We start from the raw sequence: 27,593 nt of genomic DNA on the forward strand, positions 1-27,593 counted from the left end.
CAAGGGTGTCCAATCTGGCCCGCAGGTGGTCTGAGTAAAACATGTGATTATTATTATTTGTATTACATTTTTTGTCTTATTTTTTGTGTGTAGTAAAACAAACTCAATATACTTTTAAATGACTAAAACCAAATCCAAACAGTGTAGAAATGATAATGGTTTCTTGACTGTGTCCAGCTCGCTAATAATAACCTAAATTAAAGCTAGACAGTCAGGCAGTATGGATAGTATGGATAGAGGACTATGTTTTGTGCAAATTCTGTCGGCGAGGAAATATAATACATTTTCAGTGCGGCCCTCCGGAGCTCCATCTTAGACCGAATGCAGCCCCCGGGCGAAATTTGTTTGACACCCCTGTTCTAGATACTCTAAACAAGAATAGATCATGGCCAGTAGGTCAAGTCCTCCCTGGAAGATACATTCAATAGTGTAAATGGTGGGGGACAGCAATCAACAGCAAGAAACAACTAAAGCAATTGTGTAGTAGCCCATATGGGACTGGCCATCTCTCTTTAGCAGTGGCCAAAAAAATTGTAGGGGAATAGCTACCAAGTTATATTGCCATATATAGCCCATGTATCAATTTAATGCTCTATAGCCCCACAAGGAAGCCCCAGTCCGTCTGACACCTCAATATATTGTCCATTGTTCATTAATTGGAGTGGTGTGATCACTGTTTTAATGTCCTGGACCGTAGGCAATATAATAATAACCAAATCCAATGCCCAGCAAAAATAGTAATAATATTCCTTGTACCCAATTCGGGATGGGTGTCCTCGTCATTGTCTTATTCTGAGGGCAGCATCATAGCCGTATGCTAGGCTGTGTGATCGTGTATGGATAGCATACCTGAATATTGAGCCAGTCATGATGGGTTTCCATCTGTCGACTTGTCCCCTTGTGTGTTGGGTTTGATGTGATTCTCATAGAAGTCTTGAGCCTCCTTGGCAGTGGAAAACATGTGTGTTGTGTTCTGGAAGATCAAGATTAGTTTTGCCGGGTGGATGAAGCCGCATCTAGTTTTATCTTGCATAGATTTAGCTTGCGTAGCTTGGAACTCACCTCGTTGTAGGTCGCCCTCTGTTTTAGCAGTTCGGCAGGTCAGTGAATCTTTGACTCTCCTCTCCTCTCCCTCTCTCTCCCTCTCAAGCAGACATTTTGGCCTGGTCCCAGAGGGAATATGGCCTGGGTGTTTAAAAGGGTTTATTTGTGGAGATGTGTGCTGTTTGTTGCTGTTTGCAGCACTCTGTGTGGTAATAAGTGAGGAAGAAGAGGCAATAGGAGGAAGGGGAAGAAGAGGAGGAAGAAAAGGCAGGAGGAGAGGAGGAGGAGGGCCCTGCAGTGTGTTATGAGTAAGGAAGAGGAGGTATAGGAGGAGGGATGCTCTGTAGTGTGTTATGAATGAGGAAGAGGAAGAATAGGAGGAGGAAGACCTTGTAATGATCAACCCTGTTTGTTATTCCTACAGGGCCGGAATCTGTCCCTGGCATTCCAGGCTGCAGAGAGCATCGGCATCAAACCCTCCCTGGTGAGTTGAACTGAACAACAAGAGACCAGACAATGCACCAAAGAAGCATGGACGCTTTGATCTGGTTTATTACTAAACAAATGACCTGATTTGATTAACTACAGAGTTTTGCAGAGAGCATTGGCAGCAAACCCTCCCTGGTGAGTTGAACTGAACCACCAGAGACCAGACAATGCACCAAAGAAGCATGGACGCTTTCATCTGGTTTATTACTAAACAAATGACCTGATTTGATTAACTACAGAATTAATAGCATGCTTTGATTTGGTCATCTACAGAAGCAACATTTGATTAGATCATTTAATTGTATTGCGTGATAGAGTGATCAGCGTTCAATACCGTAGTGCCCTCCAAGCTCGTCAGCAAGCTCGGGACTCTGGGACTGAACTCCTCCCTCTGCAACTGGATCCTGGACTTCCTGATGGGCAGACCCCAGGTGGTGAGGGTAAGCAACAACACCTCCGCCACGCTGACCCTCAACACAGGGGTGTGTGTTTAGCCCCCTCGCATACTCCCTGTTCACCCAAAACTGCACGGCCACGCACGACTCCAACAACATCATCAAGTTTGCTGACGACAGTGGTAGGCCTGATCACCGACAGCGATGAGACAGCCTACAGGGAGGAGGTCAGAGACCTGGCAGTGTGGTGCCAGGACAACAATCTCTCCCTCAATGTTAGCAAGACCAAGGAGGAAACAGTGGGGGGAGAATGACCCCATCCACATCAATGGGGCTGTAGTGGAGAGGGTGTCCAGATAACATGGTTGCAACGGCGCCTCTTCTCCCTCAGGAGACTGAAGAGATTTGGCATGGGCCCTCAGATCCTCAAGAAGTTTTACAGCTGCACCATCGAGAGCATCTTGACTGGCTGCATCACTGCCTGGTATGGCAACTGCACCATCCTCGACCGCAAGGCTCTACAGAGGGTGGTGCGGATGGTCCATGTATTTGTATTTTGTATTTATTATGGATCCCCATTAACTCTTCCTGGGGTCCAGCAAAATGAAGGCAGTTCATACAATTTTAAAAACATTACAATACATTCACAGATTTCACAACACACTGTATGCCCTCAGGCCCCTACTCCACCACTACCACATATCTACAGTACAAAATCCATGTGTACGTGTGTGTATAGTGCATATGTTATCGTGTGTGTGTGTGCATGTGTCTGTGCCTATGTTTGTGTTGCTTCACAGACCCCGCTGTTCCATAAGGTGTTTTTTTATCTGTTTTTTAAATCTAATTTTACTACTTGCATCAGTTACTTGATGTGGAATAGAGTTCCATGTAGTCATGGCTCTATGTAGTACTGTGCACCTCCCATAGTCTGTTCTGGACTTGGGGACTGTGAAGAGACCTCTGGTGGCATGTCTTGTGGGGTATGCATGGGTGTCCGAGCTGTGTGCCAGTAGTTCAAACAGACAGCTCGGTGCATTCAACATGTCAATACCTCTCATAAATACAAGTAGTGATGAAGTCAATCTCTCCTCCACTTTGAGTTGGAGAGATTGACATGCATATTATTAATATTAGATCTCTGTGTACATCCCTGTTCTGAGCCAATTGCAATTTTCCTAAGTCCTTTTTTGTGGCACCTGACCACACGACTGAACAGTAGTCCAGGTGTGACAAAACTAGGGCCTGTAGGAACTGCCTTGTTGATAGTGCTGTTAAGAAGGTAGAGCAGCGCTTTTTTATGGACATACTTCTCCCCATCAAATCAAATCAAATCAAATCAAATTGTATTGGTCACATGCGCCGAATACAACAGGTGCAGACATTACAGTGAAATGCTTACTTACAGCCCTTAACCAACAGTGCATTTATTTTAAATAAAAAAAGAAAGAATAAAACAACAACAAAAAAAGTGTTGAGAAAAAAAGAGCAGAAGTAAAATAAAGTGACAGTAGGGGAGGCTATATATACAGGGGGGTACCGTTGCAGAGTCAATGTGCGGGGGCACCGGCTAGTTGAGGTAGTTGAGGTAATATGTACATGTGGGTAGAGTTAAAGTGACTATGCATAAATACTTAACAGAGTAGCAGCAGCGTAAAAAGGATGGGGTGGGGGGCAGTGCAAATAGTCCGGGTAGCCATGATTAGCTGTTCAGGAGTCTTATGGCTTGGGGGTAGAAGCTGTTGAGAAGTCTTTTGGACCTAGACTTGGCACTCCGGTACCGCTTGCCGTGCGGTAGCAGAGAGAACAGTCTATGACTAGGGTGGCTGGAGTCTTTGACAATTTTGAGGGCCTTCCTCTGACACCGCCTGGTATAGAGGTCCTGGATGGCAGGAAGCTTTGCCCCAGTGATGTACTGGGCCGTACGCAGGCCAAGCAGTTGCCATACCAGGCGGTGATGCAACCAGTTAGGATGCTCTCGATGGTGCAGCTGTAGAATTTTTTGAGGATCTGAGGACCCATGCCAAATCTTTTTAGTCTCCTGAGGGGGAATAGGCTTTGTCGTGCCCTCTTCACGACTGTCTTGGTGTGTTTGGACCATGATAGTTCGTTGGTGATGTGGACACCAAGGAACTTGAAGCTCTCAACCTGTTCCACTACAGCCCGTCGATGAGAATGGGGGCGTGCTCAGTCCTCTTTTTTTCCTGTAGTCCACAATCATCTCCTTTGTCTTGGTCACGTTGAGGGAGAGGTTGTTGTCCTGGCACCACACGGCCAGATCTCTGACCTCCTCCCCTATAGGCTGTCTCATCGTTGTCGGTGATCAGGCCTACCACTGTTGTGTCGTCGGCAAACTTAATGATGGTGTTGGAGTCGTGCCTGGCCATGCAGTCATGGGTGAACAGAGAGTACAGGAGGGGGACTGAGCACGCACCCCTGAGGGGCCCCCGTGTTGAGGATCAGTGTGGCAGATGTGTTGTTACCTACCCTTACCACCTGGGGGCGGCCCGTCAGGAAGTCCAGGATCCAGTTGCAGAGGGGAGGTGTTTAGTCCCAGGATCCTTAGCTTAGTGATGAGCTTAGAGGGCACTATGGTGTTGAATGCTGAGCTGTAGTCAATGAATAGCATTCTCACGTAGGTGTTCCTCTTGTCCAGGTGGGAAAGGGCAGTGTGGAGTGCGATAGAGATTGCATCATCTGTGGATCTGTTGGGGCGGTATGCAAATTGGAGTGGGTCTAGGGTTTCTGGGATAATGCTGTTGATGTGAGCCATGACCAGTCTTTCAAAGCACTTCATGGCTACAGACGTCAGTGCTACGGGTCGGTAGTCATTTAGGCAGGTTATCTTAGAGTCCTTGGGCACGGGGACTATGGTGGTCTGCTTGAAACATGTTGGTATTACAGACTCATGATGTCAGTGAAGACACTTGCCAGTTGGTCAGCACATGCTCGGAGTACACGTCCTGGTAATCCGTCTGGCCCTGCGGCCTTGTGAATGTTGACCTGCTTAAAAGTCTTACTCACATCGGCTACGGAGAGCGTGATCACATAGTCATCCGGAACAGCTGGTGCTCTCATGCATGCTTCAGTGTTGCTTGCCTCGAAGCGAGCATAGAAGTGGTTTAGCTCGTCTGGTAGGCTTGTGTCACTGGGCAGCTCGCGGCTGTGCTTCCCTTTGTAGTCTGTAATAGTTTTCAAGCCCTGCCACATCCGACGAGCGTCAGAGCCAGTGTAGTATGATTCAATCTTAGACCTGTATTGACTCTTTGCCTGTTTGATGGTTCGTCGGAGGTCATAGCGGGATTTCTTATAAGCGTCCGGGTTAGAGTCCCGTTCCTTGAAAGCGGCAGCTCTACCCTTTAGCTCAGTGCGGATGTTTCCTGTAATCCATGGCTTCTGGTTGGGGTATGTACGTACGGTCACTGTGGGGACGACATCATTGATGCACTTATTGATGAAGCCAGTGACTGATGTGGTGTACTCCTCAATGCTGTCTGAAGAATCCCGGAACATGTTCCAGTCTGTGCTAGCAAAACAGTCCTGTAGCTTAGCATCTGCGTCATCTGACCACTTTTTTATTAACCGAGTCACTGGTGCTTCCTGCTTTAGTTTTTGCTTATAAGCAGGAATCAGGAGGATAGAGTTATGGTCAGATTTGCCAAATGGAGGGCGAGGGAGAGCTTTGTATGCGTCTCTGTGTGTGGAGTAAAGGTGGTCTAGAGTTTTTTTCCCTCTGGTTGCACATTTAACATGCTGGTAGAAATTAGGTAGAACGGATTTAAGTTTCCCTGCATTAAAGTCCCCGGCCACTAGGAGCGCTGCATCTGGATGAGCGTTTTCCTGTTGATTAATGGCCTTGTACAACTCATTCAGTGCAATCTTAATGCCAGCATTGGTTTGTGGTGGTAAATAGACAGCTATGAAAAATATAGATGAAAACTCTCTTGGTAAATAGTGTGGTCTACAGCTTATCATAAGATACTCTACCTCAGGCGAGCAAAACCTCGAGACTTCCTTAGTATTTGATTTTGTGCACCAGCTGTTGTTTACAAATATACACAGACCGCCTCCCCTTGTCTTACCGGAGTCAGCCGTTCTGTCCTGCCGATGTAGCGTATAGCCTGCTAGCTGAATGTTATCATTGTTGTCGTTCAGCCACGACTCCGTGAAACATAAGATATTACAGTTTTTAATGTCCCGTTGGTAGGATAACCGTAATCTTAAATTGTCCATTTTATTTTCAAAAGATTGAACATTGGCTAATAGGATTGATGGAAGAGGCAGTTTACTCGCTCGCCGTCGGATCCTTACAAGGCACCCCGATCTGCGTCCGCGATATCTCCGTCTCTTCCTCACGCGAATGACGGGGATTTGGGCCTTGTCGGGTGTCTGTATGATATCCTTCGCGGCCGCCTCGTTGAAGAAAAAATCTTCGTCCAATACGAGGTGAGTAATCGCTGTCCTGATATCCAGAAGCTCTTTTTGGTTATAAGAGACGATGGCAGAAACATTATGTACAAAATAAATTACAAATAACGCGGAAAAACACACATAATAGTACAATTGGTTATAGAGGGCTGTAAAACTGCAGCCATCTTCTCCGGCGCTGTTCTTAGCTACTGTTGTATCAATATGTTTTGACCATGACAGTTTACAATCCAGGGTTACTCCAAGCAGTTTAGTTACCATGTACATCACTGGGCCCGAGCTCCCAGCCATCCAGGAGATTTATACCAGGCGGTGTCTGAGGAAGGCCCGGAAAATTGCCAAAGACTTCAGCCATCCCAGCCATGGACTGTTCTCAGGCTCCAAGACAGCTTCTATCCCTAAGCAATAAGACTGTTAAACAGCTAACCAATGGCTTCCCACCCTCACCAACAGACTATCTGCACTAACTGTACCTGCACTGGCATTGCGCATGGTGATCTTAGGCTTGTGTGTGGCTGCTCAGGCATGGAAACCCATTTCATGAAGCTCCCGACAAACAGTTATTGTGCTGACGTTGCTTCCAGAGGCAGTTTGGAACTCGGTAGTGAGTGTTGCAACCGAGGACAGACGATTTTTACGCGCTACGCGCTTCAGCACTCGGCGGTCCCGTTCTGTGAGCTTGTGTGGCCTACCACTTCGCGGCCGAGCCGTTGCTGCTCCTAGACGTTTCCACTTCACAATAACAGCACTTACAGTTGACCAGGGCAGCTCTAACAGGAAATAAATTTGACGAACTGGCTCGTTGGAAAGGTGGCATCCTATGACGGTGCCACGTTGAAAGTCACCAGTAAGGCAATTCTACTGCCAATGTTTGTCTATGGAGATTGCATGGCTGTGTGCTTGATTTTATACACCTGTCAGCAACGGGTGTGGCTGAAATCCACTAATTTGAAGGGGTGTCCACATACTTTTGTATATATAGTGTATGTAGCCTACACGCAACCTCTCGACGCAGTTTATAACAATAATAATAATATGCCATTTAGCAGACGCTTTTATCCAAAGCGACTTACAGTCATGCGTGCATACATTTTTTTTGTGTATGGGTTTACTGAAGGCAATCTCCATCTCACGTTCATCTCAAATCTCCAAACTAGCTTTGTGCCAATGGCAGAGGCTCAACATATAAACTGCAGCTAGGACTACTCACTGTTAACAAAATGTCTGGTACATTGTGTCCACAAACGCGCTCAAGGAAATATATATTTTCTTCCATGATGTTACAATAACAAAAGCGAGTGCACAGGCTTCACTAGATTCGCAGGGATATGATGTACCGGGGCGCTATCTGCGCTACTGGTGCTGAGTCTCCGCTACTTGGCCTATTTGCTTATCTGTTTGTTAAGCGGAGAATCGGATATGTTCCCTGTGACAAAGTCACCACAATAAGCGGGTTATCATAAAGTAAAAACAGCCACTACCTTCCGAAATTCCCCTGATAGCCAGGTGCAAGGTGAGAGAAAATGACCAACAAGCTCAGTCAAAGATAAGCTAAAATAAATGTAATTTTCACTAGGCTGTAGGCCAATAACCTCATAATATTTTAGGCCTACATTTAAACTAATTTACATCAACAAAATAGTGTTGGAACTTTGAGTTGATTAAATTGTGACAAATACAACAAGAAATTGTTAGATTCCTGTCCATATTTCTTCATTTACAGTGATATAATCAAGTCAGATTTTTTGCGCTGGTATTATATGCTTTTAAATAGAATTTCCTGTTTGAACAGGAATATCGGGATATTACCAGTATGGCTGCAATTTTGTCGGCAAGGAAGATTTGTTGATTTTCTAGAAAATATTAAACCCTACTACACACCATCACAAATGTTTTACATTTTAGTCATTTAGCAGACGCTCTTATCCAGAGCGACTTACATGAGCAATTAAGGTTAAGTGCCTTGCTTAAGGGCACATCGCCAGATTTTTCACCTAGTCGGCTCAGGGATTAGAACCAGCGATCTTTCGGTTACTGGCACAACGCTCTTACCCACTAAGCAACCTGCCGCCCACACACACACACACACACACACATTTACCTATATCCACTGCTGCTATTATTATGTTTTTATCCTGCTGCCTGTCAGTTTTTCCCCTGCCTAAATGTACATACAGTATCAACCTCAACTACCACTGTATCCCTGTACATATGATACTGGGACTGACCTTGTAAATAGCATACATTATTGTGCGTTTTATTTCTTGTGTGTTTTTATTTTTATTTATCTGACCTAGGATTGATTCCGTGCTCTTTTAAGGATCCTATTCTGGATTTTCTATTTCTTATATTCTTGATATTGAACACTGCATTGTTGAGGAAGAGCTTGTAAGTAAGTACTGTTTACACCTGTTGTATCCTGTGTACGCGACAAATAAACATTGATTTGATTTGACATTTCTGATAGAGTTGGTTGAAATGCCTCAAGCATCTGTTCCCACGCTGTGTCTGTAAAATCTGCAATGTTTTGTTTTACTATCAACAACACTTGTTTTTTATCCATATGACATATAATCTTTTTAATATAAATGTTTTAGATGCAGATGAAATAGGAGTGTCATGCCAATGGTGCTATTCGTGCTTGATTGACATCTGCACACATGGGTGACAGGGATCCTCGCTCATGAACAAAAATTGGAGCATGAACAAACAATATTTAATGAACAAACAAATCGGAGCATGCTATTGGCCTGTTTGTGTGTGTGACATTTGTGCACATATGGGCGTCAAGGATCCTTGCTCGTCTTAGGAGCCCCACCTCCCCTCACAAACACACACCCCACCTTACCACAGCAGGTCCAACTTCTTCCAGAGACCCGTATTCAGAGCCCCTCAACCCCACCATTGACTCCAGCAGTCCTCTCTCTCTCCCTCTGGAGCAGACTGTTATCACGACACGCACAAACCACCCCTGCAGCCAGAACTGCTCAAGGCATTCACCACTGTCAACACAGGCCTACGCACGCAGGCACAGAGGCACACACACACACACACAAACCAGTGCAACACCGTTTAAGAAGTCAATATAGTGGTTGTGTCCAAATACCCATACTAGCGTACTACATACATACAGTGGGGGAAAAAAGTATTTAGTCAGCCACCAATTGTGCAAGTTCTCCCACTTAAAAAGATGAGAGAGGCCTGTAATTTTCATCATAGGTACACGTCAACTATGACAGACAAATTGAGAAAAAATAATCCAGAAAATCACATTGTAGGATTTTTAATGAATTTATTTGCAAATTATGGTGGAAAATAAGTATTTGGTCACCTACAAACAAGCAAGATTTCTGGCTCTCACAGACCTGTAACTTCTTCTTTAAGAGGCTCCTCTGTCCTCCACTCGTTACCTGTATTAATGGCACCTGTTTGAACTTGTTATCAGTATAAAAGACACCTGTCCACAACCTCAAACAGTCACACTCCAAACTCCACTATGGCCAAGACCAAAGAGCTGTCAAAGGACACCAGAAACAAAATTGTAGACCTGCACCAGGCTGGGAAGACTGAATCTGCAATAGGTAAGCAGCTTGGTTTGAAGAAATCAACTGTGGGAGCAATTATTAGGAAATGGAAGACATACAAGACCACTGATAATCTCCCTCGATCTGGGGCTCCACGCAAGATCTCACCCCGTGGGGTCAAAAGATCACAAGAACGGTGAGCAAAAATCCCAGAACCACACGGGGGGACCTAGTGAATGACCTGCAGAGAGCTGGGACCAAAGTAACAAAGCCTACCATCAGTAACACACTACGCCGCCAGGGACTCAAATCCTGCAGTGCCAGACGTGTCCCCCTGTTTAAGCCAGTACATGTCCAGGCCCGTCTGATGTTTGCTAGAGTGCATTTGGATGATCCAGAAGAGGATTGGGAGAATGTCATATGGTCAGATGAAACCAAAATAGAACTTTTTGGTAAAACCTCAACTCGTCGTGTTTGGAGGACAAAGAATGCTGAGTTGCATCCAAAGAACACCATACCTACTGTGAAGCATGGGGGTGGAAACATCATGCTTTGGGGCTGTTTTTCTGCAAAGGGACCAGGACGACTGATCCGTGTAAAGGAAAGAATGAATGGGGCCATATATCGTGAGATTTTGAGTGAAAACCTCCTTCCATCAGCAAGGGCATTGAAGATGAAACGTGGCTGGGTCTTTCAGCATGACAATGATCCCAAACACACCGCCCGGGTAACGAAGGAGTGGCTTCGTAAGAAGCATTTCAAGGTCCTGGAGTGGCCTAGCCAGTCTCCAGATCTCAACCCCATAGAAAAGCTTTGGAGGGAGTTGAAAGTCCGTGTTGCCCAGCGACAGCCACAAAACATCACTGCTCTAGAGGAGATCTGCATGGAGGAATGGGCCAAAATACCAGCAACAGTGTGTGAAAACCTTGTGAAGACTTACAGAAAACGTTTGACCTGTGTCATTGCCAACAAAGGGTATATAACAAAGTATTGAGAAACTTTTGTTATTGACCAAATACTTATTTTCCCCCATAATTTGCAAATAAATTCATTACAAATCCTACAATGTGATTTTCTGGATTTTGTTTTCTCAATTTGTCTGTCATAGTTGACATGTACCTATGATGAAAATTACAGGCCTCTCTCATCTTTTTAAGTGGGAGTACTTGCACAATTGTTGGCTGACTAAATACTTTTTTTCCCCACTGTAGGCTACTCATCGTTACATACTGTAACGACCTGGTATTGTGTTCTGTGTTCGTGGGTGTGTTATTGTTCTCATGGGTGCTAGCAGGGGTTAAATATGCCAGGACAGACGGAACGGTTGGGGGGGTATAATGGGTAATCCCGCGGGGTTTTGAAATGCATAAATAGGGGTTACTGTCTCATCTCTCTCTCTTTTTATTCGGGATCCTGATCTGCTCCTATGAGTCTGCCACTTAACTTGACATTGTGTATTTGTGTACGTTCGGAATTTAGCGGCGTGGGCTGTGGCCTGAACAATAGCCCAGTTTAGGAATAAACCTGTGTTCTGCCCTGCACACCCGGTGTCCGTCTCTTTTTCCTTTATGACCCAGCCCGGGTCATTACATTGGTGTCAGAAGTGCTTTCGAACTATGGGACGGATCGAGATTAGGCGAGTTAGCTGTTTCAGTATAGGCCATGGTTGGCTTTAGTGTGGCTCGCATCTACGGTCATGATGCTCGGGCGAGGTGGAAAATTAAGGAAGAGTCGGACAAAGTGTCCGTTGTCGGCTCGGGGGTACCCGGTCTGGAGGGTCAGGCGGCGACTGCTGTAGAAGAGCTGGAAAGCCACATGGCGGAAGTTAAATTGTCAGTCAGCAAGATGGCAGAACTGGCAGGTTTTCCTTCGCACCGCTCAACCAGAGCAGACGTCACGGCGACGGGATGTCAACGTCACCGGGTGCGAAAATGGCTGGGCCTGCTTATGTAAACAAAGATGGCAGTGCCCTATTGCCATTAGCCACGGTAGCGGCTAAACTACCAAAGTTCAATGGACAAGGTAAATGGGAAGTTGTTTTCACTCAATTCAAGTTGTTGGCTAGAGCCGGGAGGTGGTCTGACGAGACGAAAGCGTTACAGCTTGCCCTGAGCCTGGCAGAGGAGGCGTCGGAATGCCTGCTAACGCTAGCCCCGGACGAGAGGGGCGACTACGGTGCGCTAGTGGAGGCATTGGGGGGCCGTTTCGGCAGCGACGCGCAGCCCAACCTGCTGCGGATTGAACTGAGTAACAGAAAGAGACTTCTGGGGGAATCGTTAGATGGCGGACCCACCATCTCTGCGGGCTGCAGTGGAGATAGCCAGGAAGAGGGAGCTGATCTGGGGTGAGGTAGTGAGAGTGGAGGTTGCCAGTCAACCAGAGGTGAGAGCAGCGGCGGCCGAGGTGCCGGGGGTCGCCAAACCAGAGTGGGTCGACAAGTTGGGCGGTTTAGTCAAGACTGCTTTGCTTGTCATTGAGAGGGGCTCCAGGCAACGTCGCAGTGTCAGCTCAACTCCCATTGTCTGCTGGGGTTGTGGCCAGCCTGACCACATTCAGCGGGAGTGTGGCAGATTCTCCCGTCACCAGGGAAACAACAGCGGGTTCTCGCGCAGGGGGCAGCGCGGGGCCCACCCCCCCGCCCCCGAACCCACAGTAAGCAGAAGAGGTACCCAGCAGTGCAGGCAAGAGGGTGGGGACCTGCACCCCCAGGGTGTAGCTGCCGCCGCGTTTCCTAGTCCGGTAGTTGTGGTGGAACGTACCACCGTGGGGGACTTCTGCAATGTCATCGTCAAGGTAGAGGGGGTGGAATGTTTGGCACTGGTCGACACAGGCTCTACAGTAACCCTGGTGAGACCAGACATACTACCTGTTGGGGTGCGGGTGGAGCCGACCCTTGTCCAGCTGCGGACTGTCACTGGGGAGCTAGCCCCCATGTTAGGGAAGTGTCAGCTGTCTGTGACTTTGGGGGGGAGATCTGTGGGGTGTCCAGTGTGGGTAGCAGTGGTGCAGGACCCCTGTATACTGGGAATTGACTTTTTGAAAAACTGTGGGGCTCAGTTGGACTTAGCTTCGGACACTTTGAGGCTGTCGGGGGGGCCCACAGTGGGGATGTCGCCTCCGTCTTCCTCCAAGCTTGCCGAAACTCCACCGGTCGTCCCGGCTGCTCCCTTGGTCGTTGTGCCATCCCAGCAGCTGTCTCCGGCGGCGACGGCCTTCATGCCCCATAACGGCGCAAGCAGAGGCAGCCCAGTAGACCAAAACACACTGGCTTCTTCACCCCATCAGCCCGACGGGGGGAAGGAGGAAGCTATCGAAGCCGTTGAGGCTGTGTGGCTGACAAACTGTCAGGGCCTGGATGAGCGACAACAGAGACAGTTAAAGCAGCTGCTGTTGGAATTTAAAGATAGCTTCGCTTGGGGGGAAGATGAGGTAGGGCAAACGCACCTAGTTCAGCATGAAATAGATACTGGGGACGCTCAACCCATTAAAATTCCGCCCCGTCGTATTCCCCTTGCCCGGAGGGAAGCAGCAGACACAGCTATTGTTGACATGTTGCGGGCTGATTTCATTGAGCCATCAGATAGCCCATGGTCCGCGCCGGTCGTCATGGTGCCTAAGAAAGGAGGTAAACTTAGGTTTTGTTTTGACTACAGGGGCCTAAATTCTGTCACCACTAAAGACTCTTACCCCCTACCGAGGATCGATGAGTCGCTAGACCACGTGAGAGGGTCCTCGTGGTTCTCCTCCCTTGATCTGCGCAGTGGCTACTGGCAGGTGCCCCTCTCACCAGGGGCACGTGAAAAAACTGCCTTCTCCACGGATAGGGGGCATTGGCAGTTCAAGGTGCTGTGCTTCGGCCTCTGTAATGCTCCTGCCACCTTTGAGAGGCTCATGGACAGAGTGCTGGCTGGGGTTCCTAGAGACGAGTGTGTCGTGTACCTAGACGACATTTTGGTGCACGGCACATCGTTCGAGGGGGCACTGGGGGCACTTAGGCGAGTGTTGGAGAGGATCTCGGGGGCGGGGCTAAAATTACATCCGGGAAAGTGCCATTTCATGCAAAGGGAGGTGGCGTTCCTAGGTCATCAGCTGGGTGGTGAGGGCATCAGCACGATGCCAGACAAAGTGGAGGCTGTGAGGGGGTGGCCAGTTCCAGGGGGGAAAAAAGAGGTTAAGAGCTTCCTGGGGCTGGCATCCTACTATCGTAGGTTTGTGAAGGGGTTTGCGGGGGTAGTGGCTCCTTTAAACCACCTTCTCAAGGAGGACACTGTTTTTCAGTGGACCGAAGAGCACCAGTGGGCGTTTGAAGCCCTCAAACGTGCCCTGGTGGAGGCCCCTGTCCTGGCCTCACCAGACCCGAACCGTCCGTTCATCCTGGACACCGACGCAAGCAATGAGGGCTTGGGGGCTGTGCTGGCTCAGCGTGGTCCTGATGGGGAACACGTAGTAGCTTATTACAGCAGAACTTTTGATAAGGCTGAAAAACGCTACTGTGTAACAAGGAGAGAGCTTTTGGCTGTCGTGGCAGCAGTTCGCCATTTCAAGTACTACCTGGGGGGCCTGCCGTTTGTGGTCCAGACGGATCACTCCGCCCTGCAGTGGCTTCTCTCCTTCAAGGAGCCAGAGGATCAGATCGACCGCTGGGTGGAGGAGCTGCAACCCTATGACTTCCAGGTGGAGCACAGAGCCGGCCTTCGCCACAGCAATGCAGACGGCTTGTCCCGCCGCCCGTGTGCTGAGGACGGCTGTGGGTACTGCACCAAACAGGTGGAGCGAGAAAGAACTGTGCACGGAGGAGGGAGTCACCGCCACAGTGAGTCAGCTGGGTGTGACAGAGTGCCGGGAGCTCGAGGCTGTGGACGTCGGGGAGTGGAGGCGTCGCCAAGACGAGGACGCAGAGCTGCGTCCTGTGCTGCGGTGGGTGGAAGAGAGAAGACGACCGCCATGGGGGGAAGTAGCCCCTCTATCACCAGTCACCAAAGGACTGTGGGCTAAATTTACAGTCCTTAGAGTGGCTGAGGGTGTGCTCCAGAGGGGGTGGAAAAAGCCAGCTACTGGAGAAATTACGTGGCAGGTAGTGGTGCCCAAAAGGCTGCAGGGGAGCGTGTTACAGCAGCTTCACGGGGGATTAGGCGCGGGGCATTTTGGGGTCTCCAAAACGTTAAAGCGTGTGCGTAAAGGCTTCTATTGGGCCAGGCACAGGAGGGATGTGGAGGACTTTTGTAGGCAGTGCGATGAGTGTGCTGCTAAAAAAGGACCTCCAGGTCAGTCACACGCCCTCCTACAACAATTCCCAGTAGGGGAGCCCATGGAGAGACTGGGGGTAGACATAGTGGGGCCGTTTCCAACCACAGACAGCGGTAACAGGTGGATTCTAACTGCAATGGACTACTTCACCAAGTGGCCAGAGGCTTACGCTCTCCCAGACCAGGAGGCAGAGACAGTAGCTGATGCGTTGATAGGGGGAATAATCAGTCGGTTTGGGGTGCCACAGTCTATTCACAGCGACCAGGGGAGAAACTTCGAGTCATGGGTGTTCTCAGAGTTGTGTAGACGGTTGGGCGCGGAGAACTCCGCTTCACCCCCAGAGTGATGGGCTGGTGGAAAGATTTAACAGAACATTAGCGCAGCAGCTGACTATCGTTACCTCAAAACACCAGAGAGATTGGGACACCCACTTACTGTTTATTCTTATGGCATGTAGGTCGGCTGTTCAAGAATCGACTGCGTGCTCCCCAGCGCTACTAATGTTAGGTTGTGAGTTGCGCACCCCAGCCGAACTGACGTTTGGCCACCCTCCTGATAACGATGACAGGGTTTTGCCAGGCCCGAACTATGTTTGTCATCTGCAGAACCGGTTAGAAGCGGCTCACACCTTCGCAAGAGAGCAACTCGAGAACGCAGGGGTGCGCCAAAAGTGCCACTATGACTCGCGCGCTAGGGGGAGGCACTTTGGAGCGGGAGAATGCGTGTGGCTTCACAACCCCACTCGCAAGAAAGGGCGGTGCCCAAAGCTGGACAGTGCCTGGGTGGGGCCATGCCTGGTGATAGAGAGAGTGGGGGAAGTGACGTACCGTGTGGAGGTTCCCCCACGGAGCAGGAAGGTGGTGGTCCACCGGGATCGATTGGCGCCCTACGGAGGGAGGAAAACGGTAGGGAATGGGAGTGAGGACGGGAACAGTCTAACAAGGAGACTCTAGCGCAACCTGAGCCTGGGGAGGGGGCTGCCTCTTCGGAGGGCGCTGGAAATGACATTGGGGCAGATGAGTGTTCTGGAAGTCCACCGGTGAAAGTTACGGGGAGGCCCAAGAGACCAATGCGACCTCCGGGTTGTTTTAAGGATTTTTTTTTGTAACCCTAGGGGCTAGGGTTTAGAAAGGGGGGCTATGTATTGTGTTCTGTGTTCGTGGGTGTGTTATTGTTCTCAAGGGTGCTAGCAGGGGTTAAATATGCCAGGACAGACGGAAAGGTTGGGGGGTATGATGGGTAATCCCGCGGGGTTTTGAAATGCATAAATAGGGGTTACTGTCTCATCTCTCTCTCTTTCTATTCGGGATCCTGATCTGCTCCTATGAGTCTGCCACTTAACTTGACATTGTGTATTTGTGTACTTTCGGAATTTAGCGGCGTGGGCTGTGGCCTGAACAATAGCCCAGTTTAGGAATAAACCTGTGTTCTGCCCTGCACACCCGGTGTCCGTCTCTTTTTCCTAATACTATTTAGCACATACCGTTTAGTAAAAAAGTATGCAGTATGCCATGGCCGCAATGCAGTAGCTGAGTAGAATCTACTGACTGGCTGAGTAGGTAGGGCGGGGCCGAGTGCGGGTGGATTTCTCCAAATTCTACAGATATGCATCGCATTAACCAGCCTGATAATACAGTAGCTCATTTCCAATTCGATTAATTTCGCTCAACTGTGAATACAATATGAATTGAGTTATAGGCCTACTCAGGCTGGTTATAGGCAGACTATCACATTCGACCAATACCATAGCCCATATAGCCCATCTGTCCTATTTAAAAAGGACTGAAGACAGAAACAGCTCATTTGGTTCCATTTCAACATATGTATTAGTGAAACCAAAGTGTTGTAACATATATCAATTAAATAAAAAAGCCTAGTACACACACCAAAACTTTTCAAATGTTTAAATGAAAAGGCTATTGCACAAAAAAACATGGACTGGCGGGTGCATCGCAAATTCAGAACCGTTGAACAGCAACATAATATACTAAAGCACAGACCATTGGGAACGAGATCAGAATGACTGCTAAGGCATGATCCATAAATCTAGCCTACAAAACTAAAACAATCCATATGTTTAAATCAAAAGGCCTGATTAACATGACATCAATAACGCAGCCACATCCCAAGGCCCCGGTGCCGACACATTCAGAAATCAAAAGATGGTTTCTATTTTAGTTTAAAAGCTCTGACAAAGGCCAAGAGAACAAGAAACACTTTTCAATGAGAAAACAGAAATCCACTTCGGGTAAAAAAAGAAAGAAAAAATAAGAAGAATGCCTGTTTTCAAAGTTGTAGCCTAAGATGCAACAGCCTACTCGTGATCATTTTAAGAAGAACAAAAACTACTTAGCCTACATTTGAATACCACCGCAGAAGCTTCGCTATTTGGCGTCTTCCCAATTAATGGTTTGGCTCCTTGAAAAGAACTAGGGCCTTTCACTCGCAGCCCACCTCTTCCAATGCATTGTGGAAAAGTGTGCATCGAAGATGAAGAGCTGAAATGCGTATACCATCCTGGCATTTAAACCATACTCGATTTTCGAAAATTCACATAGGCCTACTATAAAACATATTTTTGCTTACTGAGAAGGCGTCATGCGCGATTGCGCTGTTTCCCGCTATTCGTTGATTTAGGTACCACATCCCCATATCTAAGTGATGAGCTGTTGTCAAAGCCGAAATGACTATGACATTCGGGCATTTAAAGGATACTCGATTTTCAAAATGTCTCATACTATTAAACATTATTTTTCCGCATACTCAAATGGCCTACTATTTAGGACGCAAGTATGGGTATTCGGACACGATCACTGTATAGAGCAGGGTTCCCCAACGGGCACCCCAAGTTTTCTGAGCACATTCTTTATTTATTTGGGACATAGAAGACTGTAAAAACACCAGGTAATCATTTTAATTTGGAAAATCTGTTCGCAAGCATTCCCACTAATAGAGAGACGTGATCTTATACAAATGTAAGCAAGGTTTGAAATTATTACATATTAGTCAAATATTATATCTGTTTGGGCTTCTTGCGGTCAATTTGCAGTCTGCAAATTATTTTCAATTATGTTTCGGCCCCCAACCTTCCTGCCTCCCGACCATCAGCTCAAGAAAAAATCGGCCCAACTCTGAATATAGTTGATGATCCCTGGTGTTGAGCAAACAGCTGCATTTAGCAGTGTGTGTGTCTGTGTTTCTCTGTGTGGGTACATGCTTGAGTGTGTGCATGTGTATACATGTCAGGAAAATCATAGATCACAGTTTTGATTAGGTCTGACTCCAAACCAGCGGCCATTTTGAAACAGAAACAGTAAAGTCTCTAAGCCTGATGAGAAAGCAGCAGGGATGGTAACTGTCCACGTAGCTAGCAGCACTGTGCTCCCTCCTCCCCTCAGTTCCACTATCTGGGGAATAGGCTCCATTTATTTCCGCCATTCTGTCAGCATTACTTCTGATATCAGCTATACTGTATGTCAAGTAAGGCTAGCTTATAAAGTATCACATGCATGTTGTGAATTCTACTGATTATAAAAGGGGTGGGTATGGATGGGTATGGATCACCATGAGTAATAGGTATTTTAAAGGGGCAATCAGCAGTTGTTACATCGATTTATGGACTTATACATTAATGATATGTACCCATTGATTCTTGAAGAATATAACTTATAAATGCCTCATGCCTCAACTGTCCTACCTCATCAGAACACAGCATATAGGCTTGTTTTACTCCAATGTTTGTAAACAAAGTAAATGTAAACAACCACTATATAGCCTCATAAGATGGTTAAAACTATAATTTTGATATCATGGATGGTCAGTCCTTGCATCCATTGCTCTGTCTATGAATTTGAGAGTGGTAACATGTCTTCAGACCCATCCCTCAGCTTTTTACAGAAACAGGGGTGGTGAGTATGCTTCGTTATTATTTCTACTGCTGATTGCCACTTGAAAATAAATATTTGTACTTGTATTTCCTGTAAACCTAGCTCATTCTGTGCTTCAGCCAGCTCCCCTGTCATGTTCATTATCATGCCAATAATGGATAGGCTTAGGCGTGACACGGAATGAGAGATGATTTTAAACCTACCCAGTTTTGTATAGCCAATGTGTGGGTGTTTAGAGGACAGTGGAGGGCATATAGGTCCCGTGTAGCTCAGTTGGTAGAGCATGGTGCTTGCAACGCCAGGGTTGTGGGTACGATTTCCCACGGGGGGCCAGTATGATATATATATATATTTTTATGTATGCACTCACTAACTGTAAGTCGCTTTGGATAAGAGCGTCTGCTAAATGATTAAAATGTAAATATCTGTGTGGATGTAGCAGGCCTACACTTAGAAAAAAAAGGAGCTAACTAGAACCTAAAAAAGTTATTCGGCTGTCCCCATACAGTGCATTCAGAAAGTATTCGGACCCCTTGACTTTTTCCACATTTTGTTACGTTACAGCCTTATTCTAAAATTGATTAAATTGTTTTTTTTCTTCATCAATCTACACACAATACTCCATAATGACAAAGCAAAAACAGATTTTTAGAAATGCTTGCAAATTTATTTACATAAGTATTCAGACCCTTTACTCAGTACTTTGTTGAAGCACCTTTGGCAGCGATTACAGCCTTGAGTCTTCTTGGGTATGATGCTACAAGCTTGGCACACCTGTATTTGGGGAGTTTCTCCCATTCTTCTCTGCAGATCCTCTCAAGCTCTATCAGGTTGGATGGGGAGCGTCGCTCCACAGCTATTTTCAGGTCTCTCCAGAGATGTTCGATCGGGTTCAAGTCCGGGCTCTGGCTGGTCCACTCAAGGACATTAAAGAGACTTGTTCCGAAGCCATTCCTGCGGTGCCTTGGCTGTGTGCTTAGGGTCGTTGTCCTGTTGGAAGGTGAACCTTCGCCCCAGTCTGATGTCCTGAGTGCGCTCTGGAGCAGGTTTTCATGAAGGATCTCTCTGTACTTTGCTCCGTTCATCTGTCCCTCGATCCTGACTAGTCTCCCAGTCCCTGCCGCTGAAAAACATCCCCACAGCATGATGCTGCCACCACCATGCTTCACCGTAGGGATGGTGCCAGGTTTTCTCCAGACGTGACGTTTGGCATTCAGGCCAAAAAGTTCCAAGCAGGCTGTCATGTGCCTTTTGCTGAGGAGTGGCTTCCGTCTGGCCACTCTACCATAAAGGCCTAATTGGTGGAGTGCTGCAGAGATGGTTGTCCTTCTGGAAAGTTCTCCCATCTCCACAGAGGAACTCTGGAGCTCTGTCAGAGTGACAATTGGGTTCTTGGTCACCTCCCTGTCCAAGGCCCTTCTCCCCCGATTGCTCAGTTTGGCAGGGCGGCCAGCTCTAGGAAGAGTTTTGGTGGTTCCAAACTTCTTCCATTTACGATTGACGGAGGCCATTTGGAAAATCTGACCATAATTCTATCCTCCTGATTCCTGCTTACAAGCAAAAACTAAAGCAGGAAGTACCAGTGACTCGCTCAATATGGAAGTGGTCAGATGACGCAGATGCTACGCTACACGACTGTTTTGCTAGCACAGACTGGAATATGTTCCGGGATTCGTCCAGTGACATTGAGGAGTATACCACCTCAGCCACTGGCTTCATCAATAAGTTCATCAACGACCAGTGACTGTACGTACATATCCCAACCAGAAGCCATGGATTACAGGCAACATCCGCACCAAGCTAAAGGCTAGAGCTGCCGCTTTCAATGAGCGGGACACTAATCTGGACGCTTATAAGAAATCCCGCTATGCCGCAGACGAACCATCAAACAGGCAAAGTGTCAATACACAACTAATATTGAATCATACTACACCGGCTCTGATGCTCATCAGATGTGGCAGGGCTTGAAAACTATTACGGACTACAAAGGGAAACCCAGCCGCGAGCTGCCCAGTGACGCGTGCCTACCAGACGAGCTAAATGCCTTTTATGCTCGCTTCGAGGCAAGCAACACTGAAGCATGCATGAGAGCACCAGCTGTTCTGGACGACTGTGTGATCACGCTCTCCGTAGCCAATGTGAGCAAGACCTTTAAACAAGTCAACATTCACAAATCCGTGGGCCAGACGGATTACCAGGATGTGTACTCAAAGCATGTGCGGATCAACTGGCAAGTGTCTTCACTGACATTTTCAACCTCTCCCTGACCGAGTCTGTAATACCTACATGTTTCAAACAGACCACCATAGTCCCTGTGCCCAAGAAAGCGAAGGTAACCTGCCTAAACGATTACCGCCCCGTAGCACTCACGTTGGTAGCCATGAAGTGCTTTCAAAGGCTGGTCATGGCTCACATCAACACCATCATGCTGGAAGCCCTAGACCCACTCCAACTCGCATACCGCCCCAACAGATCCACAGATGACGCAATCTCAATCGCACTCCACACTGCCCTTTCCCACCTGGACAAAAGGAACACCTATGTGAGAATGCTGTTCATTGACTACAGCTCAGCGTTCAACACCGTAGTTCCCACAAAGCACATCACTAAGCTAAGGACCCTGGTACTAAACACCTCCCTCTGCAACTGGATCCTGGAATTCCTGACGGGCCGCCCCCAGGTGGTAAGGGTAGGCAACAACACATCTGCCACGCTGATCCTCAACACTGGGGCTCCTCAGGGGTGCGTTCTTAGTCCCCTCCTGTACTCCCTGTTCACCCACGACTGCGTGGTCAAGCACGACTCCAACACCATCATTAAGTTTGCTGACGACACAACAGTGGTAGGCCTGATCACCGACAACAATGAGACAGCCTATAGGGAGGAGGTCAGAGACATTGGCAGTGTGGTGCCAGGAAAACAACCTCTCCATCAATGTGAGCAAGACAAAGGAGCTGATCGTGGACTATAGGAAAAGGAGGGCCGAACACGCCCCCCATTAACATTGACGGGGTTGTGGTGGAGCGGGTCGAGAGTTTCAAGTTCCTTGGTGTCCACATCACCAACGAACTATCAATGTCCAAACACACCAAGACAGTTGTGAAGAGGGCACAACAACACCTTTTCCAACTCAGGAGACTGAAATTATTTGGCATGGGTCCCCAGATCCACCATCGAGAGCATCCTGACCGGTTGCATCACCACCTGGTATGGCAACTGCTTGGCATCTGACCTTAAGGCACTACAGAGGGTAGTGTGTACGGCCCAGTACATCACCGGAGCCAAGCTTCCTGCCATCCAGGACCTATATACTAGCTGGTGTCAGAGGAAGGCCCAAAAAATTGTCAAAGACTCCAGTCACCCAAGTCAAAGACTGTTCTCTCTGCTACCGCATGGTAAGCGGTACCGGAGCGCCAAGTCTAGGTCCAAAAGGCTCCTTAACAGCTTCTACCCCCAAGCCATAAGACTGCTGAACAATTAATCAAATGGCCACCCGGACTATTTACATTTTGTTTTTATACTGCTGCTACTCGCTGTTTATTATCTATGCATAGTCACTTTACCCCTACCTACATGTACAAATTACGTCGACTAACCTGTACCCCCGCACATTGACTCGGTACTGGTACCCCCTGTATATAGCCTCGTTATTGTGATGTAATTTTCTTGTGTTACTTTTTGATTTTATTATTTTACTTTAGTTTATTTAGTAAATATTTTCTTAACTCTATTTCTTGAACTGCATTGTTGGTTAAGGGCTTGTAAGTAAGCATTTCACGGTAAGGTCTACACCTGTTGTAGTCGGCGCATGTGACAAATAACATTTGATTTGATTTGATTTGAATTGAATTATTTCGACCTCATGGCTTGGTTTTTGCTCTGACATGCACTGTGAACTGTGGGACCTTTTATAGACAGGTGTGTGCCTTGCCAAAACATGTCCAATCAATTGCATTTACCACAGGTGGACTCCAATCAAGTTGTAGAAACATCTCAAGGATGATCAATGGAAACAGGATGCACCTGAGCTCAATTTCGAGTCTCATAGCAAAGGGTCTGAATACTTATGTAAATAAGGTATTTTTTTATACATTTGCAAACATTTCTATAAACCTGTTTTGCTTTGTCATTATGGGGTATTGTGTGTAGATTGATGAGGATTTTTTTATTTACTCCATTTAAGAATAAGGCTGTAACGTACCAAAATATGGAAAAAGTGAAGGGGTCTGAATACTTTCCGAATGCACTGTAGGTGGACCCTATGAAGAAACCTTTTTGGTTCCAGGTAGAACCCTTTTGGGTTCCATGTAGAACGCTTTTCACAGAGGCTTCTACATTGAATCCAAAAGGGTTCTACCTAGGACTGAAAAGGGTTCTACATTTGGAACCCTTTTGTAGGCATTGCATTGGTACTCTATGTGTGCTTATAACAGTGTATGTTAGCTCTCTGGACGTTAACTTAACTTAATTGACAATGGTATTTTCCATATCCTACATTCTTCAGTGGCGTTTTCCCCTTATTGCATGCGAAGAGCAAGCCAAGGCACACTATGGTAGCTGGGTGCTTGGGATAGTCAGGATCATAGACCTGGGTTCAAATGCTATTTGAAATAATTTCAAATACTTTAGCTGGGCTTGATTGAGCATGCCTGGCACTATGGAACCAATAGAATAGTTGCAAAGGGGCAAACCCTGCCCCGCTGGCCGTCTAGACAGGCTAAAGCAAACACTCAAATTATTTGAAAGATTTCAGATAGTATTTGAACCCAAGTTTGTTACAGTCAGGATTCCAGTTAGGTCCTTGCCTCTTTCTTAAACCCACGCAAACGTTCAAATTACTCCTTGAGAGAGAATACACAAATCTCAAGGAGAATTCAAATCCAAAGCGCTCACAGACGAAAGGGACCTAAATAAGGAATTAAATCAGGCTTAAATGCTTAATGTGAAACTATGGTTCACTTCACTCTCCTATTAACGCAGGGGAAGTCATAGTTGAGGTTTCAATGGGACGTCAGAATTGCCATGACATTACGAAGTCCAAACCCACTGGATGTCTGTGTCAAGACGTTTGCCAACCAACCCAGTCTTAGAATAATCATCCCTCAAGCTTCATGAGGTGGAGTGAGAAAAATACATCACCATGTTAGAGACAGATATATTGATTGTTTATGGGTTCCCCAGGTCTATTCCATTGCCTTGGAAATCAAACAAATGGTTTCAGCCCAGAAGACAGATTGTTTACATCAGACATTTGACAGTAGACAGTATGGTGGTGGTGACTCACTACTAAACACCACCAAATCTAAGGCTGTTATGTAAAGCTGACCCAACCCTGGCTAGGGCTGCTCTGACGGCAGTGTCACAGGACAAGACAGGTATCCTGACCCTGTAAATGCCGGCCTGCCTGTGTCTCTAAGGCTAAGCCTTCACTGTCTGTTTTTCTCTCATCATTAATATCTCTGACCTGATTTGTGGCCAAGGCTTAAGATCCAAATCTGTGTACCAACACAAACACACACAAAGAAAAAATGATGAAAATCAATTTTGTATATCACATAATGTATGTAGAATTTGTTCATGTTTATATACACTGAGTGTACAAAACATTAAGAACATCTGCTTTTTCCATGACACAAACTAAATCCAGGTGAATATTATGATCCCTTGTTGATGTCACTTGTTAAATCCTCTTCAATCAGTGTAGATGAAGGGGAGAAGACAGGTTAAAGGAGAATTTTTAAGCCTTGAGACAATTGAGTTATGGATTGTGTATGTGTGCCATTCAGAGAGTGAATGGGCAAGACAAAATATTTAAGTGTCTTTGAATGGGGTATGGTAGTAAGTGACAGGCGCACCGGTTTGTGTCAAGAAATGCAATGCTGCTGGGTTTTTCATGCTCAACAGTTTGCTGTGTGTATCAAGAATGGTCTAACCCCAAAGGACATCCAGCCAACTTGACACAACTGTGGGAAGCATTGGAGTCAACATGGGCCAGCATCCCTGTGGAATGCTTTCGACACCTTGTAGAGTCATGCCCCGACAAATTGAGGCTGTTCTGAGGGCAAAAGAGGGAGGTGCAACTCAATATTAGGAAGGTGTTCTTAATGTTTTGTCCACTCAGTGTATAGCATCCACGTATGAACTGTTGTATTATGCTCCTACATCATACAGTTGAGTGAACTGTTTTTTTCTCTGTCTGTACGTATGTCTGTCCTTTCAGGACATTGATGAGTTGATGCACACGGACAGACCGGACTGGCAGAGTGTCATGCAGTACGTTTCTCAGATCTACAAGTACTTTGAGACTTGACAGAGAAGAGGAGGCAGAGGAGGAAGAAAGGATGCACCGCAGTACTTTCTGTACGGTCCATGTCCCATTCTCTCAACATTGAACCCTAGAACCCTTATCCCTCAAATTGACTGAACCCCCTCAACTGACCTTCGCATCCGCCTCAACACTAAAAGTTTGAACTTGCTTGAAGTTACTGTTTTTTCTAACTCCTACATACATAATGGTACAATCAACACTTTGTGTTAGAATGCTGAGATCTCTGACTGCAAATAAGAAATATAAAACCTTGTTGTTAGCACTTATATGGAAAAGACATGACGCAATTATTTTTGATTGTTTATGTTGAAGTCCAATTATTATTTTGAAATGATACTTTAAAGGGATAGTTCACCCAAATTACAAAATTACACATTGGTTTCCTTACTCTGTAAGCAGTCTATGGACAAGGTATGACAGCAATCCATGCGTTGGTTTAGTTTGCTTGGCACTGTTTCCAAATGCTAATGTTTTAGCATTTGTGGCACAAATCCCATTCAAGTCATGGTACCGATATTAGCGTTGTTCGCGCGTCATGTCCAAATAATCCAAAAGTGTCTAAAATTGATTATGAAGCTCAACAAAGTCACTTATCGATGATTTAAACATGATTGGCGAAAAATTCTATAATCGGTACCTTGACTTGAATGGGATTTGTGCCACACATGCTAAAACATTATCATTTGGAAACAGTGCCAGGGAAACTAAACCAAAGCATGGATTCCTGTCATACCTTGTCCATAGACTGCTTACAAAGCTTACTATGGTAAAACAAATTAAAACAAAACCTAATCATGAAAAAAGTATTTAGTTAACTGAAATAAAATAATTAACAAACCCGTTTGAAAAACTAAACTGAAACTATTATCTTTGACTCCAAAACTAATTAAAATAAGTAAAACACGTTGAATGAAACATTGAACTAAACCATCATAAAACAAATTGAATGGGATTTTTAAGACTTTGGGGGGTTTTCAAACAACTAGAATTTCTGCTGACCCACCCGTCCCCAAATTTAATGACACAACCTTAAAATCTGAACAATTCTATTTTTACATCAACAAATAACCTTAAATTCATTACATTTTCATCTCGCTCATCAAAATGTTTTGAACCAATAAATACATTTACTCAATAAAATTGTATTTTTCAAATGATCTTTCTCAACAACTTTTGTATATTGTCGCATACATTAATCTGCACTCTTAATTTTTTGCCAATGCAATTCCCCCGCGACCCCACTAGTTGCGACCCCGAATTTGAATACCACTGGCTTACAACGTAAGGAAACCAATACGTAATTTTGTAATTTGGCGAACTATCCCTTTAAAGGAAGAGTTTGGTTTTACATGAGAAGCCTATCAAATTAAATTGACTGCTTTCTGTTCATCCAAAAGAAACCATTGCCTTTGTTTTTGTTACGAGACAGACCCAAGTTGCCATCTATTGACGTCACACTACAATGTATTGACAACACTACATGTAGCTCTGAATAATATTTTACAGTTACACTATTTAATGAAAATGTGTTATTATTAATAAGGAATGTCTTTGTTGTTTGAGCACTGTGGGCCTGACTGACTGACTCAGTCAAACCATTATATGGTGTCTTTTAGCAAGTGTTGTTTTTGGGTTTTGCACAGCAATATGATTTTGTCTCCAGCAAGCCTCTTTCAGCTGTAGCTATCATACTGGGGATGGTCGAGTGAACATAACTGCAAAATGTGTTGAAACTAGGACAATTACGAAAATGTCATCCAAATGTACCATGACGGACAATCCAGAATGAACCAACACCCCTGAATGTTTAGTGTCAGTCATGGTTAGTCTCTGATAAAGGAGGAAGTGCTGCAGTACAGTATTTATTTATATATGTGCTCGGAAATGTGACAATGATGCAGGAAATGTGTGCGTTTTCTATTACAGAGAGAGAGAGATTTCTGAGATTTGCTCAGAGGTGGACGCCTCTTCTGGACTGACTGACAGATGGATATTGTTAAATAAAGTATTTTGTCAATCATCACTGGTCATTGTCACACTTTCTATTGTGTGTGTGAATGGTGTGTGCGTGTGTGTGTGCCTGCATGTGGGTGTTTTAGATGAGATCGGTTGTCATCTGAAGCCTTGTTTATACAGTGGAGAGAACAAGTATTTGATACACTGCCGATTTTGCAGGTTTTCCTACTTACAAAGCATGTAGAGGTCTGTAATTTTTATCATAGGTACACTTCAACTGTGAGAGACGGAATCT

At 46.0% G+C, this 27,593-nt stretch overlaps 1 protein-coding gene across 5 annotated transcripts in view; it reads left to right on the top strand.

The window, feature by feature from the left end:
* The window catches only part of LOC121573552 (cytospin-B), a 221,185-nt gene extending 195,438 nt beyond the window's left edge, over positions 1–25,747 (top strand). For 4 of the 5 annotated variants that reach the window (XM_041885626.1, XM_041885627.1, XM_041885629.1 and 1 more), the window contains 2 exons: positions 1,469–1,528; positions 25,235–25,747. In XM_041885626.1, the coding sequence (XP_041741560.1) occupies positions 1,469–1,528; positions 25,235–25,324 (150 nt within the window). In that variant the 3' untranslated portion in view covers positions 25,325–25,747. The remainder of the gene's footprint in view (positions 1–1,468; positions 1,529–25,234) is intronic. The other variant, XM_041885628.1, reaches the window with a different exon arrangement.
* Positions 25,748–27,593: the final 1,846 nt, after the last annotated feature.

The sequence above is a fragment of the Coregonus clupeaformis genome, chromosome 9 (assembly GCF_020615455.1).
Source record: "Coregonus clupeaformis isolate EN_2021a chromosome 9, ASM2061545v1, whole genome shotgun sequence".
NCBI lineage: Eukaryota > Metazoa > Chordata > Actinopteri > Salmoniformes > Salmonidae > Coregonus > Coregonus clupeaformis.